This window comes from Panthera tigris, chromosome X (assembly GCF_018350195.1).
Source record: "Panthera tigris isolate Pti1 chromosome X, P.tigris_Pti1_mat1.1, whole genome shotgun sequence".
Classification (NCBI taxonomy): domain Eukaryota; kingdom Metazoa; phylum Chordata; class Mammalia; order Carnivora; family Felidae; genus Panthera; species Panthera tigris.
The window spans coordinates 40,488,212-40,504,138 of record NC_056677.1 but is presented as its reverse complement, the minus strand read 5'-3'; the positions used below and the strand labels follow the sequence as shown (position 1 = coordinate 40,504,138).

The 15,927-nt window shown below is 44.9% G+C and overlaps 1 protein-coding gene across 3 annotated transcripts in view; it reads left to right on the top strand.

Moving 5' to 3' along the window:
• The first annotated feature begins 443 nt into the window (after positions 1-443).
• SLC9A7 (solute carrier family 9 member A7) overlaps positions 444-15,927 on the top strand; it is a 132,735-nt gene continuing 117,251 nt past the window's right edge. For all 3 annotated transcript variants that reach the window (XM_042973843.1, XM_042973842.1, XM_042973844.1), the window contains exon 1: positions 444-771. In XM_042973843.1, coding sequence (XP_042829777.1) covers positions 444-771 — 328 coding nt within the window. The remainder of the gene's footprint in view (positions 772-15,927) is intronic.

The following is a 15,927-nucleotide window of genomic DNA, read 5'->3' as shown; positions in this document are numbered from 1 at the left end:
CAGGCACCGGCGACCTCTGGCGTCGCGTTTAGGAAGCGCGGCGGCGTCAGCCCAGGAACGGCCCCGCGACCCCGGACGGCCTGGCCAGGTACGCCAGGACCCGGTGAGGCGCACAGGGAGGCACGGGGCCCGCGACCCGGCCCCCGAGTCGGACGGCCCCGGCCCAGTAGGCCTCGGCGGCCAGGAGGGCGCTCGGCGCGGTGCGGCGCGGCTGGGGGCCGAACAGGTGCGCGGGCGGGGGGCGGTGCTTGGGGATCCTGCGCACTGCGCGCGCCCCTCCCCCACGCGGTTCCCGGCGCAGCCCCGGCCCGGCGCGCGCGGGGGGGAGGAGCTGCGGCGGCCGCGGCCACGGCCACTCGGGCAGGTCGGCGGCGCCGCGGGAACCCGCCGACGGCGCGGACTGCTGGTCCCCGCGCGCAGGAGGCGCGGGCGGCCCTGGGGCCATGGAGCCTGGTGACGCGGCGCGCCTCGGCCGGGGCCGGGCGGCCCGGGCGCTGCCACCGCGGCTGCTGCTGCTGCCGCTGCTGCCGCTGCTGCTGGGTCGGGGGCTGCGCGCCGCGGCCTCGGCCTCCTCCTCTGGGGCGGCGGCCGAGGACAGCAGCGCCATGGAGGAGCTCGCCACTGAGAAGGAGGCGGAGGAGAGCCACCGGCAAGACAGCGTGAGCCTGCTCACCTTCATCCTGCTGCTCACGCTCACCATCCTCACCATCTGGCTCTTCAAGCACCGCCGGGTGCGCTTCCTGCACGAGACCGGGCTGGCCATGATCTACGGTGAGCACCCCCTACCTCGCCCACCACCCCGACACCCCTCCGGCGGCCGGGCCGCTGCGCTGCCCCCACCCCACCCCGCCCCGCTCTGCGCTGCGCTCCCCCCTTCCCTTGCCAACGTGTTTCTTTTCCGTTTCCCGCTGCGACGGGGTTGGTTCCCAAGGTCAACTGCATTTTTTCTGGCTTTCTATTCCCGTTGAAAAGAATTCCACCCCATTTCGCTGTGTCTCCATCGGGGAACCAGGATAATGAAAGGCACAGAGGTGGCCTGGTTCTGCCCACCGGGTTCTGTTTTGCGCTGCCCCCCTCCCCGCATCGTGCTTCCGCACTCGCCTCCCCCCACCTCCCGCCCCAGTTCAGCTCAACAGGGTACGTGTGCCGCGGCGGCAGAGGGTGGGTGACTTCCTTGGGGACCGCGTCACCCCAGGAGGCAGGCCACAGTGAGGGTGGGGGCGAAGACTGAGGGTTTCTGGGGTTGGGTTTCTTGGCGTCCGGGGCCTGATGGATGCACACATCCATGGTCACCCCGGGTGGGCGCCCACTTCTGAAATCCGCGTTCCTGGGTCTCTTGGTAAAGTCAGAGTGTGAAGCGCTGTGAAAAATGAGCGCGGTCCAGGATCCAGTGTGGTGCACTGCCACGGTCGGGCCTAGTCGGGGATGTGGGCACGCCTCCCACCCGTCTGTCCAGGTGGGACGTTCTACCCAGTTACTTGGCTTCTCCAAGCAAAGACGAGATTTGTGTTCTTCAGATTTTAACGCGGACCTGACTTTGAAGACACGTTTATAAGTGCATGAAGAGGAAAAGTAGTGGTTTTAATCCTGGAGCCAGCCGTCTTTTGTTGTGAAGGGTGGGCTGATGCCATCATCTTTTTGTGGATTTAATGGCACCCGGTGTGTTACCCGCGGAGCGGTCAGCACCAATCTGCTGTTGTCACACCGATGTCAGTTGGCTGTAATCTGAATCATCCCTCTCTCCCCGCCCCCCCCCCCCCATTCTGACTCCAGACTGGAACCCAGTATTCTCTTTTTGAATTGAATTCAGTGGCGTTAAGGCCCAGGTTGGCATCCTCATGTGAAATAGATGAGCCCGCTTCATGACTATTCCCAATAGGGAGCATTCTACTTCATTGCTTTTACTGGAGGGATCTCTCCATTCAATTTCCACTCAGGGTTCCCTGATAAAGAATGGAAAGCTGATGCCTTAATCTTTAATGTGAAAATTACCCTTGGCCCTGGGCCTCGCTTCTCAGGGTCTTTGATGGGTCGTTGACAGCCCAGGCTGGTGGCTTCCAAGGTTATGGAGTGCTGTCGGGAGGCCCTCTAGTTTTAAAGAGGTGGAGGCCTAAACAGATCTTTAACTGAAACAGGACCAGGTCTGAAAGCGAGTTTGGCTTTTGCAAATTACAGATGTGAACTCAGACTTTGGCCTCCATACCTGGCCATTCTTGAGCTCTGGGGTTTGTGTCTGTGGGTGACAAGTGACGGAGGCCAGAGCTGGAGGTGTACTGAGCAGGTAGCAGAGTGGGGAGTTGAAGCGTGTTGTCATTTCGGGTGGTTGACTCTGAGACGTAATGCAAATGAAGATTACCCTTATATGTCTATAGGTAACCATGAAAATCTTTTTATTTTATGGCCTCTAGATCCAATTCATTAAATCACAGCGTGAAATACTTTTAGAGGGTAGATTCGACAGGCTCACGAATACATGTTCAAGTGCATGGAAAATAAATGAGGATTTAAAAATATTTTTTTTTCCTGAGGACGACTCCATGTTCTTAGCGCAGTCACCGTTATCTTGAGGCTTACAAACAATAGTGGAATTTTCCTTTGCTGATGTGTACTGTTTCAACTCCTTGCAGTTTTTTAGTCGCTGGGGCCGTGCTGCAATGTAGTGTTTCATTTTGTGAAACTGGAATCTGGTTTAATTGATGTTTGCTCAGAAAAGGCAACATCGTCTCATAACATTCTGTGTAATTTTGCTCTGCCTTTGGGTTTTAGTGTTACTTCGAAATATACGAAGATATTTTGTCTGCCAATATGTGATACCCTAGGTTATGCCACATATTGCTATTTTGATGTGGATATCTTGCCTGTAACTGTGAGAAAACGTTTCTCTGTCTCATGGATATTTAGTCTTCTTTCTGTTTTAGCGCCCTCCTGCCCCATCTGAATTCTAATGTCATTTGATTAGCTAATTGTTCATTCTTTCCTGAAGGCTGTTGGGATAGGGATTCTGATTTTTAAAAATTCAGCATGAAAATCTTTGAGCGCTGAAGTCAATACAGTACAGATTTTCAGGACTTCTCTTTGTTAATAATAGTAAGAAAACAGATTTCATTTCTTGATATCAGTAGAGGAAGTGAGTAATTGTCCTGTTGCCTCTGAGTAATAAAGGACAAAAAGACGTAAGGAAACATTTGTTCAGTATCTGCTTTTTTAATTTTTAAATGGGGGCAGGTTTTTTTTTAATGTTGGTAAAGTTTTATGAGTGAAAGAGTTCAACTGCAAGTTTCAGAACTGTTCGAAATTAAAAAAAATGTTAAATTCTGCCCCTTTAAAAAATATTTAAGTGGCACTTTAATCTGAAAGGGAAGGCTTTAATGTTTATAAAGAGTTATGGTAAATATATATTTATATATAGTCATATATTGAGATAAATTGTGATTATATATATTTGTTGGTATAAAATATCTCTGGAAGGACAGGCAATAGACTAGTAACATTGTTTTTTTGTGTGTGGGGGAGGAGCTAGGTGGCTGTGACATGAGGTGGGAGGGAAATACACTGTATACTCTTTTGTGCTTTTCGATTTTTGAATTATGGGAGCCGAATTACCTATTAGCGTGTCCTTGCCTCCGTTCTGTGGCATTCGTGATGGCATTTTTAAGATGCTTCTCAAATCATCCAGTGTGATGCCCACTTCTCCCTACTTAAATTACATTATGTTACCGATTTTCTGTGACCTTTCAATTGTGGATTGTACCCCTGGAACTTCTGGAGCCCCGTGCCTGGAATGGAGACAAAATGGGGCGTGGGGAAAGAGATTTTCCTTCCTTTCCCTCTCTCCTTTTTATTTCATTATCCCCCCCAAATAGTTGATACTATATTAGGAGTGGTGTGCACAACAAATAGATCCCATAATAAGGGCTTGCTCAGATGCAAGGGATCTAAGGACAATAAGAGACACACAGTGAATGCTCGACATTTAAATTGCAAGGGACGGTTACAAGCACCCCTCCCTGACAACAGACCCGGGTAGCCATAAGGGAGGGTGACCACAGAGCAGACTCTCCAGGGAAGTTGAAAGCAGCCCCCACCCCAGGCCCTGATGGGAGCTGCAGGGCAGTGGACCAGGAGCTTACCTGGCACCAGTCTGACCTGTTTTGTCAGGGCAGGGAGCTCCCAGCTGTCTGCCTCTGTACGTGACTAAGTGCCATCTGAAAGTTATCAGGCCCAGCAAGTCTGTGCAGCAGAAATAGCAAGTGTTTGAGGCAGGGAAAGGTGGTATAAACAGACTGTGTCAGTTAACTGTGGTTCTCTCTCATGCGTACGCTAGTTCCACTTCCCCCGTAATGTTTTTGTGGCAACTGATACAGGTCCAAAATATCTCACTTGGCCGTGGCAGCCTGCCACCTGCTTCTCGCTTCCTCCACGCCTATCAACTTTCCAAGTACACGTTGGTCAGCCCCTCCAGGTTCTGTGGACCGTGGGCTCATTGTTGCTTTGTTGGAGCCGAATTGCTAAGCGCAGCGTGAGAGAGTGGGTTCATAGGTGAAATCTGCAAGGGGAAATATGACTCTGCACAGTAGCATAAAATTAACGTTTGAGCCTTGTGAGCACACATCTTGGAACCACGCTGTTCTTGGTTAATCGGGAGCCCTCATTTATGTGTGTGTGTGTGTGTGTGTGTGTGTGTGTGTGTGTGTGTTTGAGTCGCTCACTTTGGCCCCAGTTTGGGGCTGCTCCACATGGTCTCACTTGGGTACCAGATACCTTGGGTTCAAGTGCTGGCTCTGTTACTTATAAAGCTGTGTAGCATTGGGTAAGCTCTCTACGTCTTGGTTTCCTCTTTTCAAAAATGGAGACAGTATCCCTCACTTCACAGGATTATTATATTATTGAGATACAATAAAGATCAAGTGCAGTGTCTGATACTTAAACACTTGGGAGATATGAATTCTCATTCTCACTCTAGACTTCGTGATTCTTTGGCCAGCTTTGCTACTTGAGGTTAATTCAGGTAGAGGCCTGCTGTAAATTATTTAAAGTTTATTTATTTAGTTTGAGAGAGAGAGTAAGAGAGCGAGCACGTACATGGAAGGGGCAGAGAGACAGGGAGAGAGAGAGAATCCCAAGCAGGCACCCCACTGTCATCGCACAGCCAATTGTGGGGCTCGAACTCATGAACCGTGAGATCGTTACCTGAGTCGCAACCGAGAGTCGTTTGCTTAAGCAACTGAGCCACCCAGGCACCCCTGTAATTTAAAAATGCATTAGGAGGGGTGCCTGGGTGGCTCAGTCGGTTAAGTGACCGACTTCGGCTCGGGTCATGATCTCACGGTCTGTGAGTTCGAGCCCCGTGTCGGGCTCTGTGCTGACAGCTCAGAGCCTGGAGCCTGTTTCGGATTCTGTGTCTCCCTCAATCTGACTCTCCCCCGTTCATGCTCTGTCTCTCTCTGTCTCAAAAATAAACAAACGTTAAAAAAAATTAAAAAAAATGCATTAGGATACAGTTAGTAGGGATGAGGAACATTTGATTTTTTTTGGGGGGGTGGACTAATTGTTAATACCTAGAAAATATTTACAGTATGCCTACCCTGTCCACACATACTGCCGTGGGGAAAAAAAATGGGCAGAACGGTCTGGATAGTATTATCTCATTTATGCTTTAAAAATTATGGAATATGTGTATACAAACATGATGTATACACATTTCTATGTGACATATGTGCTTCTTTGGAAGGATACACAAACTTAGCAGTGGTTATCCTTTGGTTGTGGAAACCGTTGTTGGGAGAGAGGGAAGACAGATGCTACTTTTCCCTTTGTACTCTTCTGAATGGCCTGAATTTTCTACCATACTGGCACACGTTACTTTTGTAATTGAAATGTTGTTTAAACATAAAGCAAACAGAGGCGCCTGAGTGGCTCAGTCAGTTAAGCTTCCGACTTCGGCTCAGGTGGTGATATCACAGTTTGTGAGTTCCAGCCTGCATTGGGCTCTGTGCTGATGCCTCAGAGCCTGGAGCCTGCTTCGGATTCTGTGTCTCCCTCTCTCTCTGCCCCTCCCCTGCTCACACTCTGTCTCTCTCTGTCTTTCAATAATAAGTAAACGTTTAAAAAAATTAAAAAAGAGTGCCTGGGTGGCTCAGTTGGTTAAGTGTCTGACTCCAGTTCAGGTCATGATCTCACAGTTTGTGAGTTCGAGCCCCACATCTGCCTCTGGGCTGACAGTTCAGAGCCTGGAGCCTGCTTCGCATTCTGTGTCTCCCTCTCTCTCTGCCCCTCCCCTGCTCATGCTCTGTCTCTCCGTGTCTCTCAAAAATGAATAAACGTTAAAAAAGTAAAAATAAAAGCAAACAGCGCTTATGTAGCAAAAAATACATTAGAACTAAGAACATAGTTATGTGGTTGGGTAGCATTTTCCTTGGCTATCAGGATGTTCTTTTTGAAATCTCTGGGCACAGGGAAATCTTTTAGTTATTTCAAAGTAATACACGGAAGTAAAACGTGTCTTAAAATTAGAAAATGACATTTCCTGAAAGTGTTTCTTAGAACTTTCAGAAGTTATCCTCTCTGGAATGATGTCACTAGAAAACCACCGTCTCACAGCCCCCAACGCCTTAGATAAGGATTTTCAAGGAATTCCAAAGCCCTAGGTGAGAAGTTGTTGGGGAACACGGTACTTACACGATGCCAAGGATAACTCCACAGGTTACTCGCCTATCGCGAAGGAAAGAAGATATCTTTGTAGTGGCAAGGTCTGGCAGTCACTGTCTTATAGCTGAGCCGTCAAATTTATCCTTGCTCCTTGTAAAGCTCTACAGCTTTACCCGTGTCGGATTCATCCTCCAGATGTTCTGTTTGAATCGAATCGAGGTTTTAGGCACATCTTCCAGTTTACAGGAAATACAGGGGAGAGGGAAACAAGTTATCAAATACCGAGTGAAAGCAATTTGACATATCCAAAATAACGGGATAACTTACGAGACAAGTTGTCCTGGTCTCTTCAACAAGTCTGTGTCAAAGGGAAACAAAAAGGCAGGATAAGTGTCTGTTATAGACTGAATTGTAGTACCCTCCCCCTGCCCTAGCCAAGATTCCTATGTTGAAGTCCTGATCCCTAATGTGATGCTATTTGGAAGTCGGGTTTGGGGGAGGTAATTAGGTTTAGATGAGGTCATGAGGGTGGAACCTGTACGATGGGATTAGTGCCCTTATAAGAAGAGGGAGAGACAAGAGCCCCCTATCTCTCTACCATGTGAGGATACAGTGAGAAGGCAGCCATCTACAAGCTAGGAAGAGGGCTCTAGTCAGACGCCGAATCTGCCAGCGCCTTGATCTTGAACTTTCCAGCCTCCAGAACTGTGAGAAATAAATGTTTGTTGTTTAAACCGCCCAGTCAATGGTATTTTGTCCTAGCAGCCTGAGCAGACTAAGACCATGTTCTAAGCTCATAGAGACCAAATATAAGCAGTCAGAGCACAGGAAGCTTGATTGGCTCCTGGTTCATGAAAATAAGCTATAGAATGTTTGGGGGGACAATCAGGGATATTTGAACATGGACTTGGTATTAGATGACATTAGGGAATTACTGATACTTTTCTTAGGTGAGATAATGGAGGTTATACAGGAGAACGTACGTACTCATTGGAATTGTAGGCTGAATTATTTAAGGGTGAAGTGTATGAGTCCTGACACATGCAGCTAGCTTACTTTCAAAAAGCTCAGTCAAAAAAATACACACACCCATATATAGAGGAAACCAATATGGCAAAATGCTAGCACTTGCTATACCTGGGTGGTGGATGAAAGGGTGTGTTTTCTATTCATCTTTCGACTTTTTTGTGTGTTTCAAATTTTTCATTAAAATAGAGGACTGGGGACGATGTTAACCTCCCTGCTAACCTGTTAGCTGGTAACCTGTTAACTTTCCTCCCTGAAAGGTTGTACAGGTGAGGCGGTATACAACCCGTTACTCTCATTGAACTCTGAAATTGAGGAATGCTGTTTGACGTTAGTTGCTATGAGATGACGTTAGGCTTTCACGACTTGAGAATCAGTAACTTCTTTTGAATTTTAATTTTTTGGTTTGGTTTAAAAAAATTTTTTTAACGCTTATTTATTTTTGAGAGTGAGAGAGAGAGAGACAGACAGACAAAGCATGGGGGAGGGTCAGAGAGAGAGGGAGACAGAGAATCCGAAGCAGGCTCCAGGCTCCGAGCTGTCCACCCAGAGCCCGACGCGGGGCTCGAACTCACCAACCTCGAGACCATGACTTGAGCTGGCATTGGACGCTTAACCGACTGAGCCACCCGGGTGCCCCTTTTGGTTTCATTTTAAAGCTCACATGCCTTTTGAAAAATTGCCTCTCTTCCACTTGCAAGAGAACAGGTATTAGGAGACTTTTCTCTTTTGGTTAAAGCATGCTACCTGGCTTTTAATCAATGTGGATATTTGTATTAGGGTAATGCTAGCTGTTAGAACAGACCAACCCCACATTTCGGTGGCCTAACATAAGAAGAGTTCAGTGCAAGGGTCTGGCAGGTGGTTCTCGGTGTGGTCGTTCAGGAGCCAGGTGTCCTCCATTTTCTGGCTTCCTTGAAATCCTCTCTCTCCGGCCAGTGAATGAGGAAAGAAAAAGGGGATCACACGGGAAGACCGCGTGCTAAGTGTGGAAGTGGTTCGTGTCACTTTGCCCACTTCTGTTGGACAGAGCTTGGTCATGAGGCCACGTCTAACTGGAAGAGAGGCGGGGCAGTGAAGTCTAGCTGGAGGAAGGGGACCAGGGTGGAAAGCAGCCAGCCAGCGTCCGGTGCAGTATTTGATGAGTACTTTCTCCCACATAATCCAGAAAAGAGAAGTGGGAGAATTTGCATGCGGTTTGGTTGCTGCTGCTGCTGCTGCTGCTGCTAAGTTTTAAGTAATCCAGTTTGGAGAGAGTATTCATCTGGAGTTTGTGAAGTTGTCTCAATGCACTTATCAGCATCACCTGGGAGCTCGTTAGAACTAGGAGGTCCGGCCTCAGAGTGGGACCCAGAAATCCGTGTTTCATTACGGTAGCAGGGTTTTGTTTTTGTTGTTTTAAGTTGAAGTTCGAAACTCACTGTTGTTGAGTATTTAAGTTTTCACCCTTTAAAGTACATTCACTGTGTTGCTTGTAATTAAATAACTGTAGAAAAATAGCAACTATTTTTTTTTTTTTTTTTAGCACCTGTTATGATGGCCAGGCACTGTGTTCAGGACTTTGCATACTTTAAGCCGTTTGGCCGTGTTATGGGTCCCGTTTTGCCAGACAAAGAGATCGAAAGTTAGGCCTAGCACCTCATTTGTTTAGGGTCGCCCGTTTGAGATTGGTAAGTGGGGGTACCCTAAAGGACGAGATCAATACGGTTCAGGATGTGTTTGGCCAGGGTACGGCAGAACCTGAATCCGGCCCCGATGCCCTGCTTCCAGGGGGTCTCCCGAGGGAAAGCTATGCTCAGAGGATAAAACAAAGCATGATGTCCCTTTATTATTAACTGGGGCCTTGGCCCCAAACTCCAGTGTACTGGTGCAAGGAGTGAGGCTGACCAATTTGGAAGACTGGCTTTTCCGGTGCTAGATTGGCCTGGGGCCCTTGGATCCTAGTGGGGCCAAAATGCCTGTTCGTTTTCATCCCAATGGCCACACTCCAGGTGTTACCCCATTGATATGTGGTATACATTGGTTGGTTGGGCCTCCCCCAATTCATATGTTGAAATCCTAACCCCTAGTGTGATAGTATTAGGAGCTGTGGCCTTTGGGAGCCCTCCTGAATGCGATTAGAAAAGAATGGGATTTTAAAAGAGACCTCTGGGAGTTCTCTCTCCCACCATGTATACAGTATACAGTGAGAAGTCAGCAGTCTGCAACCCAGAAGAGACTCTCACCAGAAACCTGACCATTCTACTACCCTGATCTTGGACTTCCAGCCTCCAGAACTGTGAGGAAAAATACATTTCGGTGATGTATAAGCCACCTGCTCTATGGTGCTTTGTTATCGCGGCCCTGACCAAGACGATATGGCAGGAGGCTACCAGTTGCTAAGGGGGAAAAAACCAGAAGAACTGCCAAAGGGTGTTCAGAGTGGCCATGCCAGCTTCTCAGGTGGGAGCAGGTGCTTAAAATCTCCCTCGTCTGTAGGTCACTGTCACAGAGGTGGGGAGGCAGGTAGAACTGGGTCTGTGGAACTGCCGGGTCTCGCTACTCTTACAATGCTGGTTCCCACAGGCCTATCAGTCTCTTCCAAAAGACGTTAGAACATAAGCCTGAATGACTGGGTGGGCAGGCATATCTGTCTTTTGTTCACTGCCGTCTCCTCTGTCCCGAGAATGGCGCCAGACACATAGTAGGCACCATGGAAATATTTAACAGATACTCTTGTCTAACGAAAAGAAGGTGCCTTAACACTGCTTCGCATGAAAGGTCCTTCAGGTTCTCGTGCCGCAGATTCCCACTGACAGGGAAGTTTCTGAGAGGGAAAACTGCGTGTGTGAAAACATCTGCCTGAATCACAGCAAGACCTGTTTCAGGAAGGAGCACAAAGGGATAGGTGAGTACGTTTGCAGACAATTGTGTATTTAGCTGATAAGCCACATGGTGGTTTAAAATGTTTTTTATTGTGGCAGCATGCATATGGTAATATTTGCCGTTTTTATCATTTGTAACTGTACAATTCGCTAGCATCGATGGCATTTGTAAAATTGTGTGGCCATCACCGCTGTTTCCAAATTTTTTTTTATCCCCTCAAATAGAAACTCTGTACCCATTAAACAGCAATGCCTCATTCCTTCCTCTGCCCCCCATTCCCCAGTATCCTCTAATCGGGTTTCTGTCTCTATGAATGTGCCTATCCTGGACATTTCATATACGTGTATGACTTATTTGTACCTGACTTATTTCACTTGGGGTAATATTTTCTTGTAAAAAAAATTTTTTAAAATGTGTTATTATTTATTTCTTTTGAGAGAGAGAGACAGAGCACGAGCAGGGGAGGGGCAGAGAGAGAAGGAGACACAGAATCCGAATCAGGCTCCAGGCTCCAGGCTCCGAGCTGTCAGCGCAGAGCCCGACGTGGGGCTCGAACCCACAAACCGCGAATCATGACCTGAACCAAAGTTGGACGCTTAACCGACTGAGCCACCCAGGCGCTCCTTGCTTGGCATAATATTTTCAAGGTTCATCCATGTCATAGCATATATATGAACTTCATTCCTTTCTGTGGCTGAATAGTATTCCATTCTGCATTTTGTTCATTCATTTATCAGTTCCTGGACGCTTGGGTTGTTTCCACCTTTTGTCTATTATGAATAATGCTGCCGTGAACATACAAGTATCTGATTGAGCCCCTGTTTTCAGTTCTTTTGAATATACACCTAGGAGTGGAATTGCTGGGTCATATGGTAGTTCTGTGTTTAACTTTTATTTTATTATTTTTTAATGTTTATTGATTTTTCAGAGAGAGAGAGACAGACAGACAGAGAACAAGCAGGGGAGGGTCAGAGAGAGAGGGAGACAAAGAATCTGAAGCAGGCTCCAGGCTCTGAGCTGTCAGCACAGAGCCTGACATGGAGCCCGAACCCACGAAGCATGAGCTGAAATTGGACCCACAACCGACTGAGCCACCCAGGCGCCCCCAAGTTTAACTTTTATTTTAAAGTGTATTTATTTGTTTTGAGAGGAGAGAGCTAGAGCACGTGCGGAGGAGGGTCAGAGAGAGGGAAAGAGAGAAAGAATCCCAAGCAGGCTCCGTGTTGTCAGCACAGAGCCCGACTCAGGGCTCGATCTCAGGAACCACGAGATCATGACCTGAGCCGAGATCAAGAGTCGGGAGCTTAACTGACTGACCCCACCCAGGTGCCCCTCTTTGTTTAACTTTTTGAGGAATTGCTTAAACTGTTTTCCACAGCAGCTGCCATATTTTACATTCCCACCCCAGTGCACAAGCGTTCCAGTCTCTCCACATCCTCTCTAATACTTTGTTATTTTCTGTTGCTGTCTTTTTTGGTGGTCATCCTAGTACTTGTGAAGTGGTAGCTTATTACGGTTTTGATTTTCATTTTCCTAATGACTGATGGTGCGGAGCATCTTTTCATGGGCATCTTCTTTGGAGAAAAGTTCATTCAAGTCCTCTGCCCATTTTTGAATTGGGTTATTTATTTTTATGTTGTTGCTAAGTTGTAGGAGTTCTTTATATGTTCTGGATATTAATCTCTTACTAGATATATGATTTGCAAATACTTTTTCCGATTTCATGGGTTGCCTTTTTATTTTATGATGGTGGCCTTTGATGCACAAAGGCTTTAATTTTGATGACATTCATGTTACCTATTTTTTCTTTTGTTGCCTAGGCCAAGAAATCTTTGCCAAAACCAGGGCCATGAAGCTTTCTCTTACTGTTTCTATGAAGAGTTTTATAGTTTTAACTCTTAAATTTTGACTTTTGGTTTATATTGAGTTAATTTTTATATATGGTATAAGGTAAGGGTCCAAATTTATTTTTTTTTGTATGTGGATGTTCAGTTATACCAGCATCATTTGTTGAAGAAACTGTCCCTTCCTCATTGAATGGTGTTGGTACCTTTCATTCTATCCCACTGGTCTATATGTCTGTCCTTATACCAGTACCACTATAGCTTTGTAATAAGTTTTGAAACTGGGAAGTGTTTTTTCACTTATGCCATTAAGATTTTGATAGGGATTGCATTGAGTCTATATATTGCTTTGGGTAGTATTGTCACCTTAATGATTTTTTTAAGTTTATTTTTAGAGAGAGAGAGAGCAGGGGAGGGGCAGAGAGAAAGGGGACAGAGGATCCGAAGCAGGCTCTGTGCTGACGGCAGAGAGCCTGATGAGGGGCTCAAACTCACAAACCGTGAGATCATAACCTGAGCCAAAGTCGGACACTTAACTGACTGAGCCACCCAGGTGCCCCAGTCATCTTAATGATTTTTAGTCTTACAGTCCATCTCATGGATATCTTTTCATTTATTTAGGTCTTTAATTTCTTTCAGTGATGTTTTGGGGTTTAGTATACAACTCTTACGTGTCCTTAAATGTTAAATTTTTTTTCAACTATTTTCTTGCTTTTTATGCTAGTATCAATGAAATTATTTTCTTAGGTTTCTTGTTCATTGCCAATGTATAAACATATGACTGATTTTTTTTTTTTTTGGTGTTGATTTTGTCTCCTGCAACTGTATTGAACTTGTTTATTTTCTCTAACAGTGTTTTGGATTCTTTAGAGTTTTTTATATATAAGGTCATGTCATCTGCACATGGAGTTAGTTTTACCTCTTACTTTCTAATTTGGATGCCTTTTATTTCCCTTTCTTGCCTAATTGTTCTGGTTAGAATTTCCATTACTGTCTTGAATAGAAATGGTGAAAGTGGGTATCCTTGTCTTGTTCCTGATCTTAGGGGAAAAGGTTTCAGTCTTTCACCATTAAGTATGATGTTAGATACAGGTTTTTCACTTATACCCTATATCACATTGGGAAAGTCCCTTTCTATTTCTGGTTTATGTGGCTGTTTTTATCATGAAAAGATATTATTTTTGTCAAATGCTTTTTCTCCATCAGTTGAGGTGATTATGTGGGTTTTTTCCTTCATTCTATTAATGTGGTATATTACACTGATTGACCTTCATATATTGAGCCACCCTTGTGTTCCTGGGATAGATTACATTTGGTCATGGTATATAACTCTTTTAATATGCTGCTGAATCTGGTTATCCAGTATTGGAGGATTTTTGCATCTACATTTATAAGGACTGTTGGTCTGTAGTTTTCTGTTCTTGTCATGAATTTGGCTTTGATATCAGGGTAATGCTGGCTTCATAGAGTCAGGAAGTATTCACTCTGCTTCAGGTTTTGGAAGAATTTGAGAAGGATTGTTGTCAGTTCTTTCTTAAATGTGTGGTAAAATTAACCAATAAAGCCATGTGGTCCTGGTCTTTTCTTTGTTGGGAAGGTTTTGATCACTGATTCACTCTCCTTGTTGTTATAGGTCTATTCAGATTTTCTATTTCTTCTTGAGTCAGTTTTGATAGTTTGTGTGTTTCTAGAAATGTGTGAGTTTCATCTAGATTATCCAGTTCATAGTATTCTTTTTTTAAATTTTTTTAACATTTATTTATTTTTGAGACAGAGAGAGAGCATGAATGGGGGAGGGTCAGAGAGAGAGGGAGACACAGAATCTGAAACAGGCTCCAGGCTCTGAGCTGTCAGCACAGAGCCTGATGTGGGGTTCGAACTCATGGACTGCGAGATCACGACCTGAGCTGAAGTTGGACACTTAACCAACTGAGCCACCCAGGGGCCCCCATAGTATTCTTTTGTAATCTTTCTAAATTCTGTAAAGTTGATAGTAATGTCTCCTTTTTCATATCTGATTTTAGTAATTTGAGTCTTTTTTCCCCCTTAGTTACCCTAGCTACAGTTTGTCAGTTTTGTTGATCTTTTCAAAGAACCAACTTTTGGTTTTGTTGCTTTTTTTCTTCTATTATTTATTTATCTCCTCTCTAATCTTTTCATTTCTTTCCTTATTCTAGCTTTGGGTTTTGGTTTGCTCTTCCTTTTTTTACTTCCTTAAGGTGTACAGTTAAGTTACTGATTTGAGATCATTCTTCTTTTTTCAAAAAAAAAAAAAGATTATTTATTTTTGAGAAAGAGTGCATGCCTGCGCAAGTGGGGGAGGGGCAGAGAGAGAGAGAAAGAGAGAGGATCCCAAGCAGGCTCTACACTGTCAGCGCAGAGCTTGACATGGGGCTCGAGCTCATGAACTGTGAGATCATGACCTGAGCCAAAATCAAGAGTTGGATGCTTAACTGACTGAGCCACCCAGGTGCTCCGAGATCATTCTTCTTTTTTAATGTAGACTCTTACAGCTAAGAATTTCTCTCTGAGCACTGCTTTTGCTGCATCTGATAACTGTTGGTGCATCATGTTGTTTTCATTTTTCCCAAGGTATTTTCTAATTTCCTTTGTGATTTCTTCTTTGACTTATTGGTTAAGAGTCTGTTGTTCACTTTCCACCCATTTGTGAGTTTTCTAGTTTTCCTTCTGTTGCTGATTTCTAGTTCATCCCGTTGTGATTGGAAAAGATACTACATATACTTTTAGACTCTTTAAGTTTATTACGACTTGTTTGGTGACCTAACTTAGAGTCCGTCCTGGAGAACGTTCCATATGTACTTGAGAAAAATGTGTATTCTGCTGTTGTTGGGCAAAGTGCTCTGTATGTGTCTGTAGACCCAGTTGGTTTATAGTATTCTTCAAGTCCTCTAATTCTTTATTGATCTTCCTTCTGTCTCTTTTTTCTATATGTTATTGATAGTCGGTTTTTGAAATCAACTATTATTATAGAACTATTTCCTCCTTTAGTCCTGTCAGATTTTGCTTCATGTATTTGGGGAATCCATTTTTAGGCTTGTGTATAATTGTTGTACCTTCTAGATGGATTGAAGATTTTGTCAACATAGATCTTTCTTTGTCTTTTGTAATATTTTTTTAACTTAAAATCTATTTTGTCAGATACTACAGCCATCCCACCTCCCTTGTGATTACTATTTGCATAGACTGTTCTTTTTACTTTTAGCCTCTTTGTGTCTTTGTGTTTAAAGTTACTTTCTTATACACAGCATATAAACGGATCACGTGTTTTTACCCATTCTGCCAATCTCAGATGTTTTTAATAGTAGAGTTTAATTCATTAATATTAAAGTAATTACTGATAAGGTAGGACTTACTTCTGCCTTGTTGCTATTTGTTTTCTATGACTTATATGGTTTTTGTTCCTCGATTTCTCCATTACTGCCTTTTGTGTATTTAGTTGATTTTTTATAGTGTACAGTCTTGATCCTTTTCTTTCCTTTTCTGTATATTGTTATTTTCTTGCTGGTTATGTTGGCGATTTCAC